This window comes from Alosa sapidissima, chromosome 22 (assembly GCF_018492685.1).
Source record: "Alosa sapidissima isolate fAloSap1 chromosome 22, fAloSap1.pri, whole genome shotgun sequence".
Classification (NCBI taxonomy): domain Eukaryota; kingdom Metazoa; phylum Chordata; class Actinopteri; order Clupeiformes; family Clupeidae; genus Alosa; species Alosa sapidissima.
The window spans coordinates 6,912,503-6,933,303 of NC_055978.1; the positions used below are offsets into that span (position 1 = coordinate 6,912,503).

At 40.8% G+C, this 20,801-nt stretch overlaps 2 protein-coding genes and 1 long non-coding RNA gene across 5 annotated transcripts; all 3 read right to left on the minus strand.

The window, feature by feature from the left end:
* Nucleotides 1-5,997: 5,997 nt before the first annotated feature.
* On the minus strand, nucleotides 5,998-9,140 carry LOC121697511 (interferon-inducible GTPase 5-like). Its single transcript, XM_042079057.1, is given in 4 exon segments — nucleotides 5,998-6,249; nucleotides 6,635-7,679; nucleotides 7,682-8,003; nucleotides 8,316-9,140. Coding segments are annotated over 2 exon segments (1,146 nt in total). The 5' UTR covers nucleotides 8,001-8,003; nucleotides 8,316-9,140; the 3' UTR covers nucleotides 5,998-6,249; nucleotides 6,635-6,852.
* A 38-nt stretch (nucleotides 9,141-9,178) lies between these two features.
* LOC121697513 lies at nucleotides 9,179-10,933 on the minus strand. Its single transcript, XR_006026475.1, has 3 exons — nucleotides 10,586-10,933; nucleotides 9,921-9,932; nucleotides 9,179-9,427 (listed from the first exon to the last, which is right to left on the minus strand). It is a non-coding gene; the product is annotated as an uncharacterized LOC121697513 (long non-coding RNA).
* Nucleotides 10,934-14,532: 3,599 nt separating this feature from the next.
* Nucleotides 14,533-17,137, minus strand: LOC121697512 (NEDD4-binding protein 2-like 1). 3 transcript variants are annotated; one of them, XR_006026474.1, is made up of 6 exons: nucleotides 16,979-17,137; nucleotides 16,535-16,656; nucleotides 16,169-16,283; nucleotides 15,649-15,737; nucleotides 14,917-14,993; nucleotides 14,533-14,805 (listed from the first exon to the last, which is right to left on the minus strand). XR_006026474.1 is itself a non-coding variant. In XM_042079058.1 (5 exons), exons 1-5 carry the CDS (start codon nucleotides 17,059-17,061, stop codon nucleotides 14,649-14,651), a joined length of 528 nt encoding a protein of 175 aa, XP_041934992.1. In that variant the 5' UTR covers nucleotides 17,062-17,137; the 3' UTR covers nucleotides 14,533-14,648. The 3 variants fall into 3 exon arrangements, 1 of the variants encoding a protein (XP_041934992.1); XR_006026473.1 differs by having other exon boundaries at nucleotides 16,169-16,656; XM_042079058.1 differs by lacking the exon at nucleotides 16,169-16,283.
* Between the last annotated feature and the right edge of the window lie 3,664 nt (nucleotides 17,138-20,801).

Sequence of the window (20,801 nt, forward strand, 5' to 3'; positions counted from 1 at the left end):
CCGTGAGACTGAGATGCTTTTTGTTTGTTCAAAGTGCGTGGGTGTGAGAGGGGAGTCGATGTGCTTTGATTCCAGCTTGGTAGTTGTAGTGTAATAGTATGCGATTAAAAACACGTGTGTGTGAAGTATCCAAACAATGATAGCGCGTTCATTATGGCTGCTTTAGCCACAGACCTTGAGCTACTGTACAGTGGGTTGGGTTCCATTTAGAAGTGTCCACTTCATTCGCGCCTTGATTAACACAGCTGCGTGAAATGTACTACTGATATGCAAAACTATTAACTTTTCGCCAAGAGGTGCAGCTTAAGTCCGCTTGATACTTACTGTAAGCCATTGGTTCCCAAAGGAGATTTTATTTGGGTCGCCAGCATAGCCTAGTGACAATTTATGTTGTGTAATAGGCCTAGCATAGGGCCTACCTTATATAGCTTATGTTAACAGTCACGGTTTTGTCATAACTCCTTCTATGCATTTTTGCATTTAGAATAGCTCTGAAACCGGGGGCGAACACGTCGCAGGGGGGGCACCAGTGCATGGATATCTCAATCGCAAAATTAAACAATATTTCTATCGGGCGCCTACCATGGACTAGGCTGGGTGAACTCAGCCTGATCTGCCGGCGATTCCTTTTCGATTTCTTAAAAGATTGAGCTTGGTCTGGCGAAAGCCAGACTAACCATGGACCTCAGTTGCAAAATGCAAGGGAACATGAATCAGCATATTATTTGCACAAACAATAACGGACAGTAGCTCTTCAACTTGGCCCGTTAAAATGTGTATGAACAGTCTAGCAACGCATTTCATGAAGGCCCTTTTGGATATGTCAGTTATTTGCACCACTGGGTAAAACGGCATTTTGTTTTAGACTACTGGTATTTAATTTGTGCATTGACAATAAAGCTGAATATCATATGAACTAGATGACTAAACTTATGCATATGTAGAAGAGGAAACATTTACAAAAATCCATGACATGAGCTCTCTTCTTGATAGCTGTTGAAAACTGCATGGAACTGACAGGGATTGTTTTGTTTAATAATAAATACATTATGCTGCTACCTTCTGCTTTTCCCAAATACAATGTAGCCTACAGGTGTACCTTTCATCAGTGCAGTTGCAATGGATGGACTGTGATGAACTGCCCTACTTGTGATTGTTTAGATATTTTAAAGGTTTTATAACAATGGTACAAATTTGTTGGCAAGTGCTACAAATCTATTCACCTTTGCAGCGCCAGTAGGCTACTTTGTGTGCGGCCCGCAAACACACATTCCAAACAAGCATACACAAAAGTTTCAAGAGTGGGGGATGGAGTAGAAGATGGAGACAAATTCATTAATATGATTTATTTTCGCGGAATGGATGTACAGGACTGAGCGGCGGTCATATTTTGTACCGCTATGCTAATACTGCAATACTACTGCAGTCAACTCAGTCAACAGAGCCTACTAAACAGGCATTGAGTATGATTTGATTTGGGAGATATATCAGCACACGATAGGAGAGAGATCAAGTGCATGTACACATTTTGCATAGCAACCACACATTTTCAAATCAAAGTAGGCCTATGCCAGTATGTTTTACTTAAAACTATGCAAAAACGAGCAGACATCCAACTTCTCCGGAAAGCGAATGTGAATTAGAATCTCCTGCAAATCTATTTGATGCGAGGGTGAGAACGCAGTTCACGCTGGCGGGAGATGATGGGGAAAGGGGAAAGGTAGCGACGCGGTTGTTACAGGGGGAGGGGGAGGAGGTTGCACAGCACCCTGGGTCGGCAAAGAGAAAAGAGGGGAGGGTTGGTTAGCTGGAACTGACTGAGTGTGAGCAGGGGGACAAACTGATGAGATGCCAAGACGGGATAGGGTGGTGGCACCAATCCAGGGACAGAGGGGTGAGGCAGAACCAGGGATGCAGTCCCTGGCTGGAGAAAAGATACGGGCGTGAACGCTGTCTGAGCCGCCTGGAGATGATGGGGAAAGGGGAATGGTAGCGACGCGGTCGCTACAGGGGGAGAGGAAGGAGGATGCGCAGCACACTGGGTCGACAAAGAGAAAACAGAGGGGAGGGTTGATTAGCTGGAATAGAGAAAGAGACCGGAGTAGCGGAAGGCAAGGTAGAGGGCTACACGCGGGCACCCATAACTTGCTGTGTTGACAAAGCATGTTGCGTGGACAGAGGGAGAGACGACGGAGGAACAGAGCCCCGCGCTGCGGCGCTGGTGCTTGTTTGATTGGCTATAGTTGGAGGGGAAAGAGTACCTGCTCAACACCCTGACTGGGGAGAAGTTCAACCAAAACGCATCTTGTAAGCGGAGTTACGCCGATGCTGCTGATGACAGAAAATGACACTGCCACATGCCAAAAGGTTGTAAAACAATGTGGTAGAAACATGGAAAAAATCGTTATTATCTTTTTTAATCCGTCAAAAAAGTGAACACAAGGCCAGAGTGATGGCAAATAATCGTTCCTGAAAATCTGGATTGCTGTTAAAAGGTTTGGTCTAGAATCATTGTGGAGACATGGAGAGGCTTAGTAGATATTATAAGAACCATTTTGAGAGTTGTGGATGCAAATAAAGATGTTTCCATTGATTATTTAAAAAGGCTATGAATAATTTTGGACTTGCCATTTTTCATAAAAATGTTAAAAAAGATGAAAACGCTTCTTTTTTTTATACCATGTTTCTCACACATTGTCTTACACACTTTTGGCAGATTGGGTATCATCAACACTACAGTATCCTACAAATGAGTCACATGCACAAACACAGATACACTTCTTCCAGACATTGTACTTAGCCTACGTTATATAGCACTGTACAGTATTTCTAGACCTGTCCAAATCTGACATAAGTATGTTATGTAGGCCTATAAGTATGTGTAAAAGGTGTATATTGTATTGTAGGCCTATATATGTATTAAGCTTGAAGTGCATTACTGAAAACTGGTAATTCAATGTACAGTATGAAGACGTGACATGAGCTATGAAAGAATTTAGCCTACTGGAGGAATTTACCTAGCGTTTTGTCATTCAACGTTGACACTTGCTTGAGAAGTTGAAGTCGTTCTCTATGTCTGTTGCTTCTAGCGCCACGGTGGTTAAAAATGGTACGGTCCACAATAGGGATGTCTGAAATCGCTTTACATTAAAATGTTCCTACAGTGAAAATAGGAGTTGACTTGTATTGTAACTGTTTGTGATATTTTTTTCACAATGTCAGAGAAATTATCTGACCCCCCAAAACTGATGTTTCTGTCTCTTTGGGGGGTACTGGGTCTTCATTGGGGGGTATAGTACCCCCTGTAATTCAAACTATGGATATGATATAAATGCAGGTGAATATTGAGAAACAATTAATCCCTGAACTTTGATGGTTATGAATTGAGCTGTTCAACATATTTCAAAGTGTACACACACTTGAAAGCACCACCAGAGATGATGGAGACAAGGAAAAAGTTGGAGGTCTTGCATCCACCCACAAATGGGAAAGGTAAAGAACAGGAGGGGAGAGAGACTCTAATATTGAGTCTGTTCTGAGGTTGATTCTGCATTAGATATAAATAGAAATGTTATTTATACAGCGCATTTACAGACTGCTTAGCTGCACCAGAGTGCTTCAAAATAAAGTGCAATAAATATCTGGTGAAGCAATTGTGATCAAATATTCCAAATTAAGTTGTTGAGGAGAGTTGCAGGGGGGAAAAAAGAGCGTAAACAATCTATGATTCATGTTGATGGCAACTTTGCGTCTTACACAATTAGAGAATACAAAGTGTCTTTGCTAAAAGTTAAACAATCTGTGAAGTGCCACAGTCACAAGTTTATTACACTTTTGAGCATTACCATCACCACACAGGCTCATCCAGTTATGGCCATGAAGTGAAGTTTTTATGTGCTGAAATAATGATAACTTCATTTGAATTCTGTAATGGCTGCCTGGCCATAAAAAATGAATAAATGAAAATAAACGCCAGACCTGTATGGCAAGTCAATTTAGGGAAATAAAGACAGAAGAAAAATAATCTGAAAGAATGTTCCACGTTAAATTGTAAAACTAATGTTACCTCAACCACACTAGAATAGAGCTGTTCTCCAGACCTTTAATCGAAATTAAGCAGGTACTCTTAGTTGCCCACGGTGACGTGTAAATAAAAATATTTTAATGAGATTCAGATAAGTTGAGGACAAGTCAAGTCAGTGAAAATGAAATTGAAACATAAACAGTCAAATATCGCCTAAAGGCTTAAATCAAAGTAATAAATGTTTTTTTTTTGAAAAACGTCACTGGTTGATTCAAATCCAGTTGAAAATGCAGCATGTGTATTAGAGCAGTGGTTCCCAACCAGGGGTCCGCAAACCCCACTAGGGGTTGCCAGATAATGCAGGGGGTCCGCACAATGTTGCCTGGGCTGAGGTTGTAAGGTTACCAAAATTATATTTGCGCACATTAAATGTATAAAATCCCAATAACACACCCAATTGGATAATCAAAGTTCTGTGTAATCCAAAAGAGAACATATTTTTGTTCCACATTTAAATTCATGTAGCTATTTATTACCTCTGAACTTATAAGTATGTAATTAATTGCTTTATTCTTTTTGTGTGTGTATGCGGGTAGGTGGCCCTCTTAGACACAGGAAAGGGGGCTTCAAGGAAAAAAGGTTAAGAAACACTGTATTAGGGGTTTGTACGGACGTCACGTTCTCTGGGCAGTAACCCAGCTGCATGGCCATGTTGGAGGCACTCGGTGTAAAGAACTGAATGAAGTACAATGGAGTATTATGCACTTTGGATAACTTACGTGATTATAACCATGTCTAAACAACAGAAAAGCTCATCAAAACACGTCCAAGATGCAAAGGCATATAGGGCAGGACTTGGACCACAAGAAAAGGCGCAATATTTCGGTTTATTGACAGCGCAGATCCATATAAGTTGGTGAGGGAGACGAAGTACCAAGTCCAACCACAAGCGCCCCCTTTCCTCTGATAGCTTCTGGCATTATTCTCCTTTCTCCCTGGTTTTTTAATAACTTTTGGAAGTTGATACCTACTCCAGATGTTTTTCTCGGTCTGACCTATTGGTACAACCTAAAACACGGCAATAATGAACCATTTTCCTTGACGATGTTAGGGATCTTATTCAGTGCCTAAAGCTTTCTAAATGACACGCCGTGCAAACTCCTAATAATGAAGTGGGTTTACTGCAAGGTTTGTTTAACCACTAGATGGTGCCAGTAGGTCTGTTAAGCCAGAGCCGGGCTCTGTGTTAAGCAATGATTTGGGTAAAACTAGTGTTGAAGTTGTACATTATTAAGTGACAAAGTTGTACATTGGTAATGGCTCAAGTGAGCATACTTACGGTGCTGTCAGATACAAGTTATTGAACCCCAGATCTCACAGTGTGATACCTACCACAGCTGCATCAGGCTGCACGAGTGGAGAAATATGGTGGCCCAGAAGGATCAAGCAAAATTAATGGTTTTGCATGCAGTTGCACCTAAGGCCTAGCCTGGGAAAAACCCAGACGTACTTCCGGCAAATTCGAGATTGAGAAGGGTCTGGTTTCAACTGGGCTACCAAAGGCCCCAAAGACGATGGACATCCAATATTGTTTTTCAGCCAGGTCTTGTGTGTATTCTCTGCATATTTAAATTAAGCTATGCATTGTACATGATGACCCAGAATTATTTACAATTTTACAGACCATTATTCTTCTGTTCTTGCATTATTTGCAGACACACTTTTCACTTATCATACACCCGGGGCAAAGCCGACGCAAGGCTTGTTCTTATCTTACTGTACACCCAAAAAAGTGATGAATATTTCGCCTTGCGCTCCACTTCAGTTCAAACCTTTAATTAAACCCCTTGTCAGTCAATAGTGAACGTAAATAACTGTAGAACTACAGTATGAGACCACAGTGAAGTTAGTTCTAACAGGTTTAAGAGTACACATGAATGCCCCTGATTTATGTAAAACTATCAAGTGCCATATATTTTGAAAGAATAGTTTATCGAGAATCCAACAACATACATTTTACACAGAACACAGTTTTATTGTTTAGGATGCATAAGTCCATTAACAATTCCCTTATACTTTTCACAACAGTGTGTTGAAAATCAAAGATCATGTTGCTCTAGTCCATTCAGCAAAGGGATATTTCTCACACAGCAGAAGTAATTCATGATACACAAAATACCTTAAAAACATACATCAAAATAAACCCTCCCAGAAGCACTGTCAAACTAACCTGACCCTAGCCAGATGAATGTCGTTCCGCTTAGCTCCGCCTAGCTTCACTCACATCCATCTGGGACCTCTTCCATTGAGAGTGATTTCTCCAACCAACTTTATGGTTTAGCCAATCAGGACGCAGGGCGGGAGTTTCATAGATGTGACATAGCGTAGAAGCGACTGTGAGTCTGTTATTAGCGTCACGGGTTGGCTTCGATGTGAGTGGTTGAAGAAGCACGTCAATAGATGACGGACAAGTGGCTTATTCAATCATATGCAAGCATTTTTTGATTAGGCCCAGCCTTCTGAAGCAACACTTCAATGGATCGGTTCCAGATGGATGAGTGGAGCTAGGCGGAGCGAAATTCATCTGGCTATTGCCAGGTTACTGTCAAACAGCTATTCCCTGAATAAACAAACAAAATCCCTATTTTGGTAAATCTATCATAGAAATACTGTACTTACATGTGTTAAAAGAAACATTGTAGATGATAGTAACCTGGCCACTTGCATTGGCTAAATAACATGAGATTATTACTGAAGTCCTTCAATTTTATGCCACATTATGCAATTCATTGAGCCCCCTATACAGGGCACCTCAGGGATACCTCAGTCTAGTTGAGGTTTGCCATTTTAATCACTTTTAGTGCAACTCTATACAGTTCTTTCAACCTCTCTTCGAGCACAGACCGTGTGGTAGCGAAAGACACTCCAGCTGCTGCTATGCTTCCAGCTACAGGAATAAGGCTGCACACTGACTCAATTACACCCGCAGCCCCAAGTCTGGCTGCCAATTTTGATGAAAGAAATGTTTTACTAGCAATTGCCCTGACAATTGCCGACTCTTTAACAATTTCAAGTATTGGTTTGTCTACTCTATTTCCCACCTTTGTGAGGGATTTATCATCTAGAACAAATGAATGGTAGCATGTGGTGAAGAAAGTTGCTACCATGGCAACATCACATGCAACTGACAGACCTGGCACTGGGGCTGCTGCTATGCCACCGGATACAACAGCCAAAGCCCAGACTGCTTTCTGAAATGTGTTGTATTTCTTTTCAAGACACTGCCTGGAATAAACCGGCAAACTCCTAACAAGAGCATCTCTCTTGCGATCTGGAAGATCTCTCTCCAGAGCATTTTGGAGTTTTGAGAAATCAAATTTCTCCAGGTAATGGGATGAGATCAAGAAGACAGGAGGAGAACCCAGTTCCATGAGATTTTCCTGACAATCATTTTTTATTTTTTGGAGCGTGGCATTCTCTGTCACCCCTCTCCTTTCAGCACTGGCTACATCTTGGTCAATCATTGAACGAATAAAGTAGAAATTGTTATTATTTTTCTGAATTTCCTTTGCCAGTATAACGCCATACTCCTTGAATCTTTTTTCACTAACTATAATAAAGAAGTCATAGTTTTGGAACTTGACATCTTTTAGGTCTTTGCTTTGAAGTTTTTGGTCCCTAGTCCTGGCAGGTCCCAGATCTTCACATTGGGCATGGTGGGATGGGGGTATGCTTTGATCTCCATAGTGGTCTCTGTCTCCCCAATTGTAGCAGCTCCTTCTTCAGTATTACTGACATCCCTGATGGCATTCACAAAGGTGGACTTTCCGGCTCCAGTTACTCCTGTTACAGCAATGTTGAGCACTACATTATCTAACCTATCTACTACTTCTCTGGCTCTGGAAATGGCATGCTTCAAATCTGGTTCACCAGAATCATTCAGTAAAGCACGTACATCATCCTCTTGATCAGCCATGACCTAAAGGAAATAGTTTTAGGAAACGTTTTATTCCATAATGTGCTGGTTCTGCAAATAAGCTGTCTAGCAATGCAAGTTCAATTCTATGACAAAGTATTTTCCAGAAGAACTGCACTGATGTTGGCAACAAATAAACAATTTAAACAAATAGTTGTTATTATGGTTTATGGTTAGTTAAAGTAGCACTGTTCACACACACACACACACACACACAAAGCAACATGACAACTATATATTGTTAATTTTAATACAACTAACATATAAACAATTGCATAGCAAGAAAGTATGGTGTGAAAGTGTGGTTAAACTTACCAAAGTTTAAAAACAATGCTGGAAGTAGAAATGGGTCATTAGTAAGTTACTTCACTCCTGTGAGCTGCAGTAGTGCCAGTGTGTGGGCGAACTCGGTTTCATATTTTAAACCATCTAATGCCTTGTAAAGGTAGAGCTTAGATCTGGGTGGGGATTCTAACTGCTGTCTGTTGAATATTCAGAATATTCATATGTGACGATAGGTGGTTTAGAAAAGCATGTGGGTGTAGCTTTGTTTGTGGTATACTCGTCCACCCTTTACCATTTCTCTAAATGTATAAAATGATTGTGGTCTTATTATTTTCTAAGGCCCGTTTCACACCGGGTGCATGGCATGAGCGTGTCAGCTGGGTGGCATGTCCGTTTTTATTTCGGCTCCCATGGTAACAGGTTAGAGGTTGCACACTGCCTGCGTGACACACACGTCTCAGGCGCAGCTCGAGCTGCGCAGAAAACGCATGCAAGGAATAGGACTTATGCCTATTTTTCAGGCCACACGGAAGCGTGTTGGAAGCGTTTTCATTCAAAACAGTGAAGAAAAAAAATGATGTGAGAAAAAGAAGTGAGACGTTTTAATTGGCAGAAATGCCGCCGCAGCACCGCATCAGACACGCTTCATGGTAAGCAAAGACACAGAAAACACCACACAATCGCTAGGCAACATGACGATCACGCCACGTTCCTGGTGTGAGGCTAAAGGGTACACTTGCCATTACACCTCAGTCCAGCAGATGGTGGTGGTAATGCACTCTGTTTTAAAACTGCCAAAAAAAAAGCTCACCAAAAAAGAAGGGTTTACTCGCCTGTTCTTCAGTGAGTTTTTCTTTTTAGCCGTTTGCAAATGGAGTGCATTACCACCACCATCTGCTGGACTGAGGTGTAATGGCAAGTGTACCCCTCAGCCTCGTAATGGCCGCCGGGTGAATAAGGCGAATTAAGATGAACCCAGGCGAAGTGGAAAACTGTTCTAGTTCCATGGGTAGACCAATCAAAATGTCTCATTCTTTTTGGACGTCAAGGACCCTGCATCCTTGGAGGTGAAGAGGAGAGGGGCCATCCAACATGGTGGTATGGGGATGCATTAATGCCTATGGCATGGGTAGCTTGCACATCTGAAAAGGCAAAATCTTTTTCAGAGACCTTGAATGCAAACAATGCTAAACTGCACTCCACACATATCACAACAGTATATGGCCTGTTGTACAGACTAAGCACCACATTTGACATAATGGATAGGAAACATGATGAAGAACTGAGACTGTCGAGCAGCTGAAATCCTGCTCAGGCAAGAATCGCCTATTTAGGGAGAGTTGTTAAAGGAAGAGGTGAAGCAACAAAGATGCCCTCGTCCCAGATATGTCATTGGTAATGAATTCAAAATGAACATATACCTCTTAGCAATGCTGTGCTTGCCAAGCTCAGCTAAATTGGACATATTTTGGTTTCCTGTTGCGTTTCAATTCTCATAGAGTCACAGGAAGTGCTTATCTAAATCACAAATCAGTGTGGCCCATATTACAAACATGAAGCCAAAGCACCATAAAAATGATTGTAACAATGTATATAATAATTTGTAGATCTAATGTCAACATATTTCATGCTTACCTTGTACAGTACCTTCTAAAGCCTTTTACTCAAGTGTGGCTTTCAGATACTTCATGTATAGCTACCTACTATTGAACAAACAGGCACGATTCTGAGTCTTGTTTTGAAATGACTTCCAAGAATCTAAGCAAGATAGAAAAAAAACTCTGCACAAACACATCTGCACAAAAATCACACGTGCCCTGCACAAACCACAACACGGCAGACAGCAGTTCATGTTTACTTCCTGTTATATCCTTTACTTCAAGTGCCAAACAAAAGCCCAGAGTGTCTGAATAAAGTCAGAAACTAGAGACAATAGACTCTTTTAAACACACACTCTCATAAATGTTTTTGCACTTTAAACGTTTCTGCACATTAAAAATACCACAAGGCTATGTTCAGACTTGGCTTCTTTTTTTGACAAAATAAGTTGTGCATACTGCTTTTTCAGTTTTAAAAAAAAAACAACTTGTCTAAGTCACTTGATTTAGATTCACTCACTTTCAGCTCAGCTAAATAAGACATATTTCCTTCCTGCCATACTTTAAATTCTCATAGATTCACATCACAAATCAGTTTGGCCCATATTACAAACATGAAGCCAATGGACCATAGAAATGACTGTAACCATGTGTGTAATTATTTGTGGATCTAATGTCAACATATTTAAATTTACCTTCTACCTTCTAAAGTCTTTTTCTGGTGTGTTTTTACTCAAGTGTGACTTTCAGATACTTAAACAAACAGGCGTGATTCTGAGTCTTGTACTAAAATGACTTCCAAGAATCTACAAAAAGCGAGATAGGAAAAAAAAGACTCTGCACAAACACCCCTGCACAAAAAACACACGTGCCCTTCACCACACCACAACATGGCAGACAGCAGTTCATGTTGACTTCCTGTTATATCTTACTTTACTTCAAGTGCCAAACAAAAGGCCAGAGTGTCTGAATACAGTCAGAAACTAGAGATAATAGACTCTTTTCAACACATTATCTTTATAAGCATGTGCACAAGTCTGCACATAAAAAATACTATAAGAGGTCACATCATTCATATTAATCACATTAATCAATATGGCACGAGTGAAAGTGGCAGATATCGCCATGGCTGTGACTTGGCCGTGGCTGCTATCACTGTACCACCGAATGAAGTATGATGTTTACGGAAATTACTCAGTTACTGTATGCATGGAGGCGTCATGTACATACACAAAGCACTAGTGTGGCCAGAATTTACAATGTGGATGGGCCCAGAGAAAATCAGGTGGGCCATGCCCAAACGCAGCTTACCAAAATAAGCCATTACAACTAGATAGATAGATACAGTAGATACTTTATTGATCCCCAAGGGGAAATTCAAGGTCTCAGTAGCATACAGACATCACACCCAACATGCACTTACAGCAGAAATGGTAAACATAAGTATAAGTATATAAGCATATAACTATGCTTGACTACACCACAATAACACAAGCCTTATATAGCCTTATATATAATCTAGTCTTCTCCATCAACCTGAACAACTGGGAGAGACTTGCAAGTGACAGATCCAACTGGTGCACAGCAATTATCAAAACCTTCAGAGTCTCTCAGGAGGCTTACAAGTCCTTCCTGGACGAGAGACGCTCAAAACCGGAAGCAGTTTATGAACGGTCATAGTAGTTGTAGTATATATAATCACAAGCAATGTCGCAAGCATAGCCTACCATAGGCAGACCATTACACATGGCACAGCGGCCACATAAGACACACAATGGTGAATCGGTGTCTCCAACATATAGTCCAAACAAAGTGCTTGGAAATTCGAAGACATCTTTCCAAAGTCTTCTTTAGTGCTCTTGTAAATACATGTAGTCCAACTATATGTGGAAATGAATTGAGTTACCCACCCTGAGGTCAATTAACGTATGTTGCACTGACTTCCAATCGGACAAAACTAGCGTAACTGTAACTAGCGATGGGGGTGGCATTTGAGACTGCCACTTGTTTGTGAAATGTAATTCTGTAGGCTTATTCATTTTTGTTCATTAAAAGTTGCTGTGGAAATTCCACTTAATGCTGATGTCCTTGATGCGTATGATATATGTATTTTGAAATATAAAGAATGAAAGCATACATTCTAAATCAGTTGGTCTCTAAGAAGTTTTTGTGACTACACAATAACTTTTGACTGATCTTCAATTGCAGCCTTGTTGTGTCCAACACAACGTGCCTTGTTGTGACTCCAACTAGACTATAGTGTATACAGCATTATAGTAAGCCTACACTTCTCTGACTAGAATAGGCCATAGATATGTGCTTTTGGAGTTTTCTGACAGGAAAATAACAATTCATGTTTTTCAAAATATACAGTGTTGCGTTTTGTGTCCACTCTGTCTACGGGGTTCCCGTAACAGAGTAGAGATGACTACTTCTGTAAGTGTGGGTGCGCTCGTTTTCAGACTGTGAGGATTTCACAGGGTAAAAGAGGAGGTATGCGTTTTGTGTCTACTCTGGTGTCTAAATGGGCTCCCTTTAACACAGTTGAGATCGCAACTCCTGTGTGTGCATGTGTGTTCGTCTTCGAACTGTGATAATATCACAGGGTAAGTATTTTTCTGTGTGTGTGTGTGTGTCTGATGTGAGGGCCCTTTTTCGACGGGTTTAGGGTGTACGAGAGGGTTGACTTGATCAAGAGGCTCTCTATCTGAATCAAATTCCCTAATTTGGGGTTTGGGGCTAACAAAGGTGGACTATTTCAGAGTCTCTTTCTATCTCTGAGTCAATGTTCCCTATTCCCTTGCACTACTTAGAATACTTGCAGCAGAGATGGGGTAGTCTGTCCCATCCTGAGCCAATCTCACTTCTGCATTTCCGCTGTGTTCAAAGTCCTGTAGCTGCATGCTATTTACATGCTTTAATTGTATGTATTTTTTCTTGCGTAGCTCAGCTATTATTGGCCATTCTTGAGCGTGTTGGAGTTCTTTTTCTTTGTAGTTCTGAAATTCTCTTCATTCCCAAATATCTAAGTCCTCTGTAAATCCATTGTAACAATACTGACTGTCTATTTGTATGATTTTTCTTTTTCTGAAGTCAGTCTGACTTCTGATGTTTCCCTGCAGGAGGTTTAGCTATTATGGCCCATTTGGCAAGGTTTTCATACTCTCTTTAAATCGACAGTAAACATTGTGCTTGTGATATGACTTCTGCTTTTGTTTGTTTGGCTTTGTGCCAGTAAAAAAAAAAAGGCTACACCTTCATTGATTGACCATAGGTGGTTTACATGGGGGCATTGTGGTTCTACACACCATATGACTGGCTGTAATCTTCTCTTTTCCCTTCTAATGTACTGTACTGCGTTGTTAGTAGTCCAAGTTAGGGTTAGGTTTAGGGTTCATGTGTCATGTCTCTCAGATACCATCAAGTGAAATGTTACCAAGACAATGAAATCCACATAATTAGTATTGATGTTTGCATTATTATTAATTATAAGTATCATAACTATAAGTATCATATTAACCTTTACTGTAAATGAAGAGCTTGTATACTACATCACTATGTGATATTAACTGATGTGTGATATTAAGAGACACAAACTGCACATTTTTCTTGGGCCTGTTTGTAGATAAGCTCAAGGTCACAAACCCACAAACAATGACACCACCAGTGTGAGACACGATGCATCCGACTGAGTCTCTCCTTCTGAAGGTCATAACTCATAGCTGACCAGATAAAGATGTTTTGTGCTTAACAGTGAATAAAGTTTCTCCAACACAACTGAACTTTAGTGTATGTCCTTTGAGCATTAAAGAAAGACTATGTTCTGTCAGTTTCCAATCCAGATGATCTCACCTCAGCATATTCAGTGCCATTTTCATTGCAAAAACAGATATACCTGCCTGGGCCTTTGTTCTTCGTAACCTTCTTAACTACACAAGATACAGCTAGTCTGTGCCTATAAGAACTTGTGAGGTAAGAAAATATAAAAAGTAGTAAACATGGGTTCTCAAAAATATTACAATTTATTTCTGTATGAATGGTGCATGATATCTGATTGTGCTTATAATTAATATCTGTGCTTATAAGTGTGGTACATTTTCATTAAGATGTCATGTGTGGCCAGGCAGCAGGCGAGGGATATGTAAAGTTCATGAAGATTTCATGTGCGGCCAGGTGGCCAGGCAGAGGCTGGGGCAGGATGTTCAGTATTTAATATTTTTTTGTGGCAGCTCAGTGAGCTCATCCAGCTATATGATTTATTGAATATACATTGGTTGATAAACGGTCTGCCGATTACACAGGGGGCAGACACCGGGCCAGGGTTGGCCATAAGTAAAAAGGACGTGTTTTTGACAACATACAAAAACTTTAGAACATGGGCTTCTCCCCAAGGCCTGGGTCATGGAGTCTCCGCTGCAGAGGACATCCATCATTCGCCACTCCTGCCTGGCGACACTTAATCTCTGTGCATTTAGATCTGTGCCCGGGAGGACTTGTGAATAAAAGGCCACAAGCAGCCACTTCTCATCTCAGACCGTTCTCCCCTGGTTTTTTGTTCAGAGTGCTATATAAGAGTCTGCCTTTTTTCCCCACAACATACAGCATGAGAACTTGTGAAATAAGAAAATATGAATCACAATAAACATGGGTTCTCAAAAATATCACAATTTATTTCTGTATGAATGGTGCATGATATCTGATCATTCCTTTTCATACCATAATAATTCACCCCCATGAATTAAGTGGACTATTGAAATGCCGCTCTCTATTGGATGTTAGACCAGTTATATTGTGTCATTTCCCGATTACTGATCCAGCGACTTTCAGAATACTCGTCAAGCAGGACGTCATACGGATTTCGTGCTGGCTCATATGACTCCTTCATGCGATCCAGTACTGATAGTGGAATATCGTCACATCTCCTGTACAAAACAATTTATAATCTGACAAGAATACCACCAAACTAAAACAAAAAAATGTATCAGATAATTCAAAATGGATAATTTTACATGGTTGACCAGACATGGGCTCACCTCTCCAATTCCTCAAGAGGAACATTCCAGGTGTCTTCTGTTTCAATGAATTCAATCCAGTAGTCACGGGTAGAAGCCTACCCATGAAATACAAGATTTATCTTATGTAGTAACCACTTATTTTTTATGTCTGGTTCCCTAAATAGGGATCAAGCATAGGCAGAGACTAAACTAGACCTTCAGTGAAGATCTCCACTGAGTTTTTAAACTTGGCTTAATCCATGTCCTGCCAACTGACCCCAATTATTTTAAATAGGCTAATATGTTGTTGTTGTTGTTGGCTCTATACAACCTTTACACATTATAACCATGAAATAATCAAACTAAATGGGACAGGGGGGGTATAATAATATCAAAATAAAATTATATAAAAATATAATAATGACAGTCTACATTTTTTTAAGTGGATTGGATCAGTTTAGTAGCTCATGTCATAAACTCAGCCCATGGCTGAGCATTGTGGAGAAAACTAAATAAAAACACTTACCAAAGTTACATTCAGTTCAGTTACATTCTAACAGCATATAGACATGAGGTATGGATCATTTATCTGAACAGAGGCCTACACACAAATCAGTTTAAACATGTAGGCCTCAGTGGACTGTCTGAACAGTGTGATGTGTAGGCCAATGGTTAAAATGTATTACTGGTACAAATAAAAAAGAGGAAACTGTCTTGCAGTCTATTGCATTGACAATAAGAACAAAAACGATGTTGGACATCATAACGTACCATTAGGACGTATGGATACATGTGCCAGCGGGGCATGTTGCAGTTGTTGATGATGACTGGATCCACCCCTCTTTCTAGAGCATCTATGGCTGTCATAGTAAGATAGTTAGTTAATTGCCCCATTAGGAATGTTCATTTTACAGTATAAGTATAAGTATATACTCTTTTGATCCTGTGAGGGAAATTTGGTCTCTGCATTGATCCCAATCCGTGAATTAGTGAAACACACTCAGCACACAGTGAACACACAGTGAGGTGAAGCACACACTAATCCCGGCGCAGTGAGCTGCCTGCAACAACAGCGGCACCAGTAGGCCACGGCTGCCCACAACAACAACCCAACAACAACATGCCCGTAACAGGTCTGTACAGAGATGCATCTTCACATCCGGCTTCACATCAGATCATATTGCACTACAGTAAAGTTGGAGACATCACATGAACAAGACTTCAGACATGAAGTGACATGTACCCACAACATAGATTTTGAAACAACATAGGCACAGGTGGATGAGTTTACCGTATTATCCATGAAAATAATGCACACCATCAATCTCAATGGGGGAGTCTATTAGATTACATACATTGAGGCCTGGTCTTTGTATGTGTGCATGTATGACATCATCCTTTGGTGCCTGTTTGGTAGTACATTAGTTTTCATTACATGTACTACATCACATGAAGAAGAATTTAGACATGAAGTATACACATGAAAAACACACAACATAGATTTTGAGACAACAAAAACTCACACATATAAACACACATTATAGATATATGTAAGCCGACCCTAATATATATAGGCTGACAAGCAACAAACAAGATACATTCTTATTTACTATATGAAAACCAGGTTGAATGCCACCAGTTTTTAGAATGGTCTTACCTGTCTTGCGTGCCCACTTATGTGCCCTGCCAAAATACGCAGTATTCATCTGAGAATTGTGATATATGCGATAATAATCGAAAAAACTGACGATCTCTCCACCCTCCTCCTGCCACAGATTCCTATCAGACATAAATTGATTCAGAGTTAAGTCATGGCCTGCTGCATCACAAGTTTCAGTTTCCTTTCACTGACACAATGGTTATGTTTGGAAGCCTAGGCCTACTAAAACACAAAAGGGTTCTCCTTTAAGTCTTAACAATTTATCTTTATCTTAACGAGATTAACGATACACATACACACTCTGATGGAGTTCACCGTTAGGCTATTGTCGGAGGTGCCGGACATGGTTAAAGACGCCTTATTTGGCTCACTTTTCGTCTGACATTTTGTGAGAGTTGGAGCTTTTAAAAAAGATTTTCAAAAACGAATAAAACGTTTTACCATGCTATGCCGGATTTTCCCGTGCCTGGTAAACCCCTGAGGATGTAAATGGTCCCACGATAGCGTCTGTTGTGGTACATCATTAGGATAATCTCCAGGTATTTTTGCTCGCAACTAAAGTCAAGTACTGTACCTCTGGCTACAGTTTGCAGATCAGAGCGGGGCGGGGCGGAGCGGAGCGCAACTTTGAGCTCAGCCCAAAATCAGCACGTCATTCCCCGATGATCTTTGTGTAATTTGGCTATACCTGGTTTTCATATTGTTTACGGTGTTTTTTTTTTTCTCAAGGAAGAGTGTGTTATTCTATAAAAGCGTATCCTCCTTGAACTACTGCCCTGTTGATGTCTCTTCCCGGTCTGTATACCAACGATCTGTGGAGCCCATCTCTCAACGATGCATTTTATGTCTAAGTAGCCTATTTCTTTATAGTGTTGTAGCCTATAATGCGAGTCCCTACGGGCAAATGCAACAATGAACCTCTTTAGTATCCCTTTTTGCACCTACAATCATTATGAAAGGCCATGGTAATATTAGAGAACATAATATCGGTCTATTGATTATGTGCATGATTTTATACGTTAACAAATATCATATCATGGCTAATCACTCACTGGCGAACACATTTGCCACTAGACTAGTGGCAAACTTATCATTGTTGCCACTACTTTGCTGGAAGTTTGCCACTAGCAGCCAACATTGGCAAACTTCTGGCAATATTTTTTAGTGAACTCATTTGTTTCCCACAAATCACCCACAAGTTTGCTGCAAATCTGAAGCAAACATTTAAATTGTGTAATGGATGGCACAGACATGTGTTTCTGGGTGTTACAGTTTTTCTCTGACATCACGTTTTCAAAACAATTACGATGCAGGTCTAAACAAAAGCACTCTGGCCAAGTTCAATTAGGAACAGCAGTGTCAAAATCGTCCCCTGCAAAGTATTAAAATGACTGTTTTTCCAGCAATTTGACACTGAAACACCAGGGTGCATACAACTCAGTGGGTATGTAGCTCCACTATTGTCTGTTTTTTTATTATTTAACAGACAGCTGCCGGATCTAGTATGGAACCGGGCCAGACCTGACCCAATTTCACCTCACACACACACACAGACATTTGATTTCTTTATTTGAATCCACCAATCAAACTTCTTTACAGAAAGAATTAAAATATTCTCAGAGATGATACAGCTTTGATATTCAAGGGTAGCCTACATCACGCAAGCATACAAGCACATCAAGCATATGACACACAGCAGGACTGCCTATCACAGCTGATACACACACACACACACACACACACACTTGATGTAAATTGATGTATTTAACCTGCTTTTTATTACTCGTGTAATCCCTATATTCACTTTTTATCTGGTAAGTGAAATGCCCTTAACTTAAGGTAACAGGGATGAAGGATTTACTGCCCTCTTGTGGTGACATGATATAAATGCAGGTGAATATTTCCACAAACAAATCATCCTTGAACTTTGATGACTATGAATTGAACTGTCCAATATCTTGCAAAGTATTGAGGCACCACCAGAGATTACAGTGATGGAGAGAGATGGGAAGGACAAAGAACAAGAGAGGGGGAGCCTAATGTTGAGTCTGTTCTGGGGTTGATTATCCATTATAGATCATTATAAATAATAAAAATAAACATACATATTTTATCTAGTGAAGCAACTCTGATAAGATATACAAAATGAACCCTCCTGTTGTGTTAATACATGCAATACATATACAACTTCAATACATGTGCTGTGTTTAACAAACATACAGTATACTTTACTTGTAATGACCAAGTTAGTTGAAATAGGAATTCTCAGTAACTTAAGTGCACTACACTAAGTGAGCATTTGTTTGCACAACTTGAAATTACCGACTAATCTGGAATAGGAATTTCAAGTGCAATCGGTTTGCATGTTTTTTTAAACTAATGTTAACTAACAGGTAAGGTTAAACTAATTTTACAGTGTAGCACACACTTCAGCAAGTCAAGAGTAGTTGACTTGATTGTTTACTTTTCTACCTCAAAATTAAGTCACACTCATGTTACGCAACTAATCTCAACAAAAGACAAAAACTGAATTATACTTACTAGAACATTTTAAGTAAGGAAAGTGATTCTTTTTTACAGTGCAAAATCTGAGTCAAGGAGCCTCATTGTAGTCAGAATAAGTTAACAATATTTTTGAGAGAAAAGAATTGTCAATCAGTCATATTTGACCGCAAACACAACAGGAGGGTTAAGGTGTTGAGGGGTGTTTTGAAAAATTAGTGTTTACAAACAACATGGCTTCAGTAATCTGTGAAATGCCAAATGGGTCACTAGTTTATTAACTGTTGTGTTTACAACCTGTTATATCAGAGCAACTCTTATCAAACTTAAGCAGATACAGAGGCCTTCAAATACAACTTCCTGATGGCTTCTGTCTTGCGTTTACAGTAATCACACACCATACTCACACACAAACACAGCACACACACACACAGAGCTGTTTCCTTGACAGGGAGAGTCCTCAGAGCACTCCTCCAGAGCGTACTCGTCCCTCCACCCATCCTCTCTCCTTCCCTCCCTCGCTGCAGGAGAGTGTGTAAGGGTGTGCTCTCCTCCTCGGCCTGTAATTGACTCCAGCCGTCTGACCAACATGTTATTTCCAACATGGGTTAAGGTTCAGCCCTGTGTGTCTGCGTGTGTGTGTGTGTGTGTACGCATGTTGGTATAAACCAAATAAATATGGGTGTGTGAGTGTGCGCGTGTGCATGCATGTGTGTTTGTGTGTTAGAGAATCAGTATATGCATGAGCATGTGTGTGTTCATGTATGTGTGTGTATCAATGCGTGTCTGTGTGTGTGTGTGTCTTGGTGTGTATGTGAGTGTGTGTGTGTGTGCGTGCACGTGTGCATGCGTGTGTGCATGTGTGAGTGTTTGTGTGTTAGAGAACCAGTGTATGCATGAGCATGTGTGTGTGTGCGCGTCTATGTCCATGTATGTGTGTGTGTGTGTCTGTGTGTGTGTGTCTTGGTGTGTGTGTGTGTGTGTGTGTGTGTGTGTGTGTGCGTGTGTGCATGCGTGTATGCATGCGTGAGTGTTTGTGTGTTGGGGAATCAGTGTATGCATGAGCATGTGTATGTGAATGTGTGCGCGCGTTTATGTTCATGTATGTGTATGTGTGTGTGTGTGTGTGTGTCAGCGTGTGTGTGCGGTTTCACTGCAGCCCCACGCACACTCCCACTGAGTCAACACTGGGCTCCTCCTGGGGTATTTTTACAGGCCTGTCTTCGGGCGGAGCCCTGCGCCCCACCCAGCCTTAAGAGACATTCCTGGGTCTCTCTCTCTCTCTCTCTCTCTCTCTCTCCCTCTCTCTCTCTCGCAGTAGAGGCCTCCTTGCCAGGATGGAGGGATGGAGGAGGGAGGAGGGGGTTCCCTCATCACTCAGTCTGTCCTCACCTCTCTGACTAGGTCAGCAGGACCAGACGGAAAAAAACGTAATGAAAAAACCAATACACACCCAAATGGAGGTGCTGGCCAGTATGATATCTGTTGCCGAATGTTCGGTTGTGAATGCATAGAGATGAAGAGAAAGTGAGTGAGTGAGCAGAACCTCTGCTGAGTGACAGCCCAGGGGGGTATTCCAAGTACGTGGTTTAGTGACAAACCTGGGTTAAGTTAAGTTAACTCAGAGTAAGTGGTAAACCTCCTACAACAAGAGTCCTATAGCATTGTTTTGTAAGGAGAATGAAGCCATACAGCTCTTCTATTAGGAGGTTTACCCCTTACTCTGAGTTAACTTACCCAGGTTTGTCACTAAACCACGTAC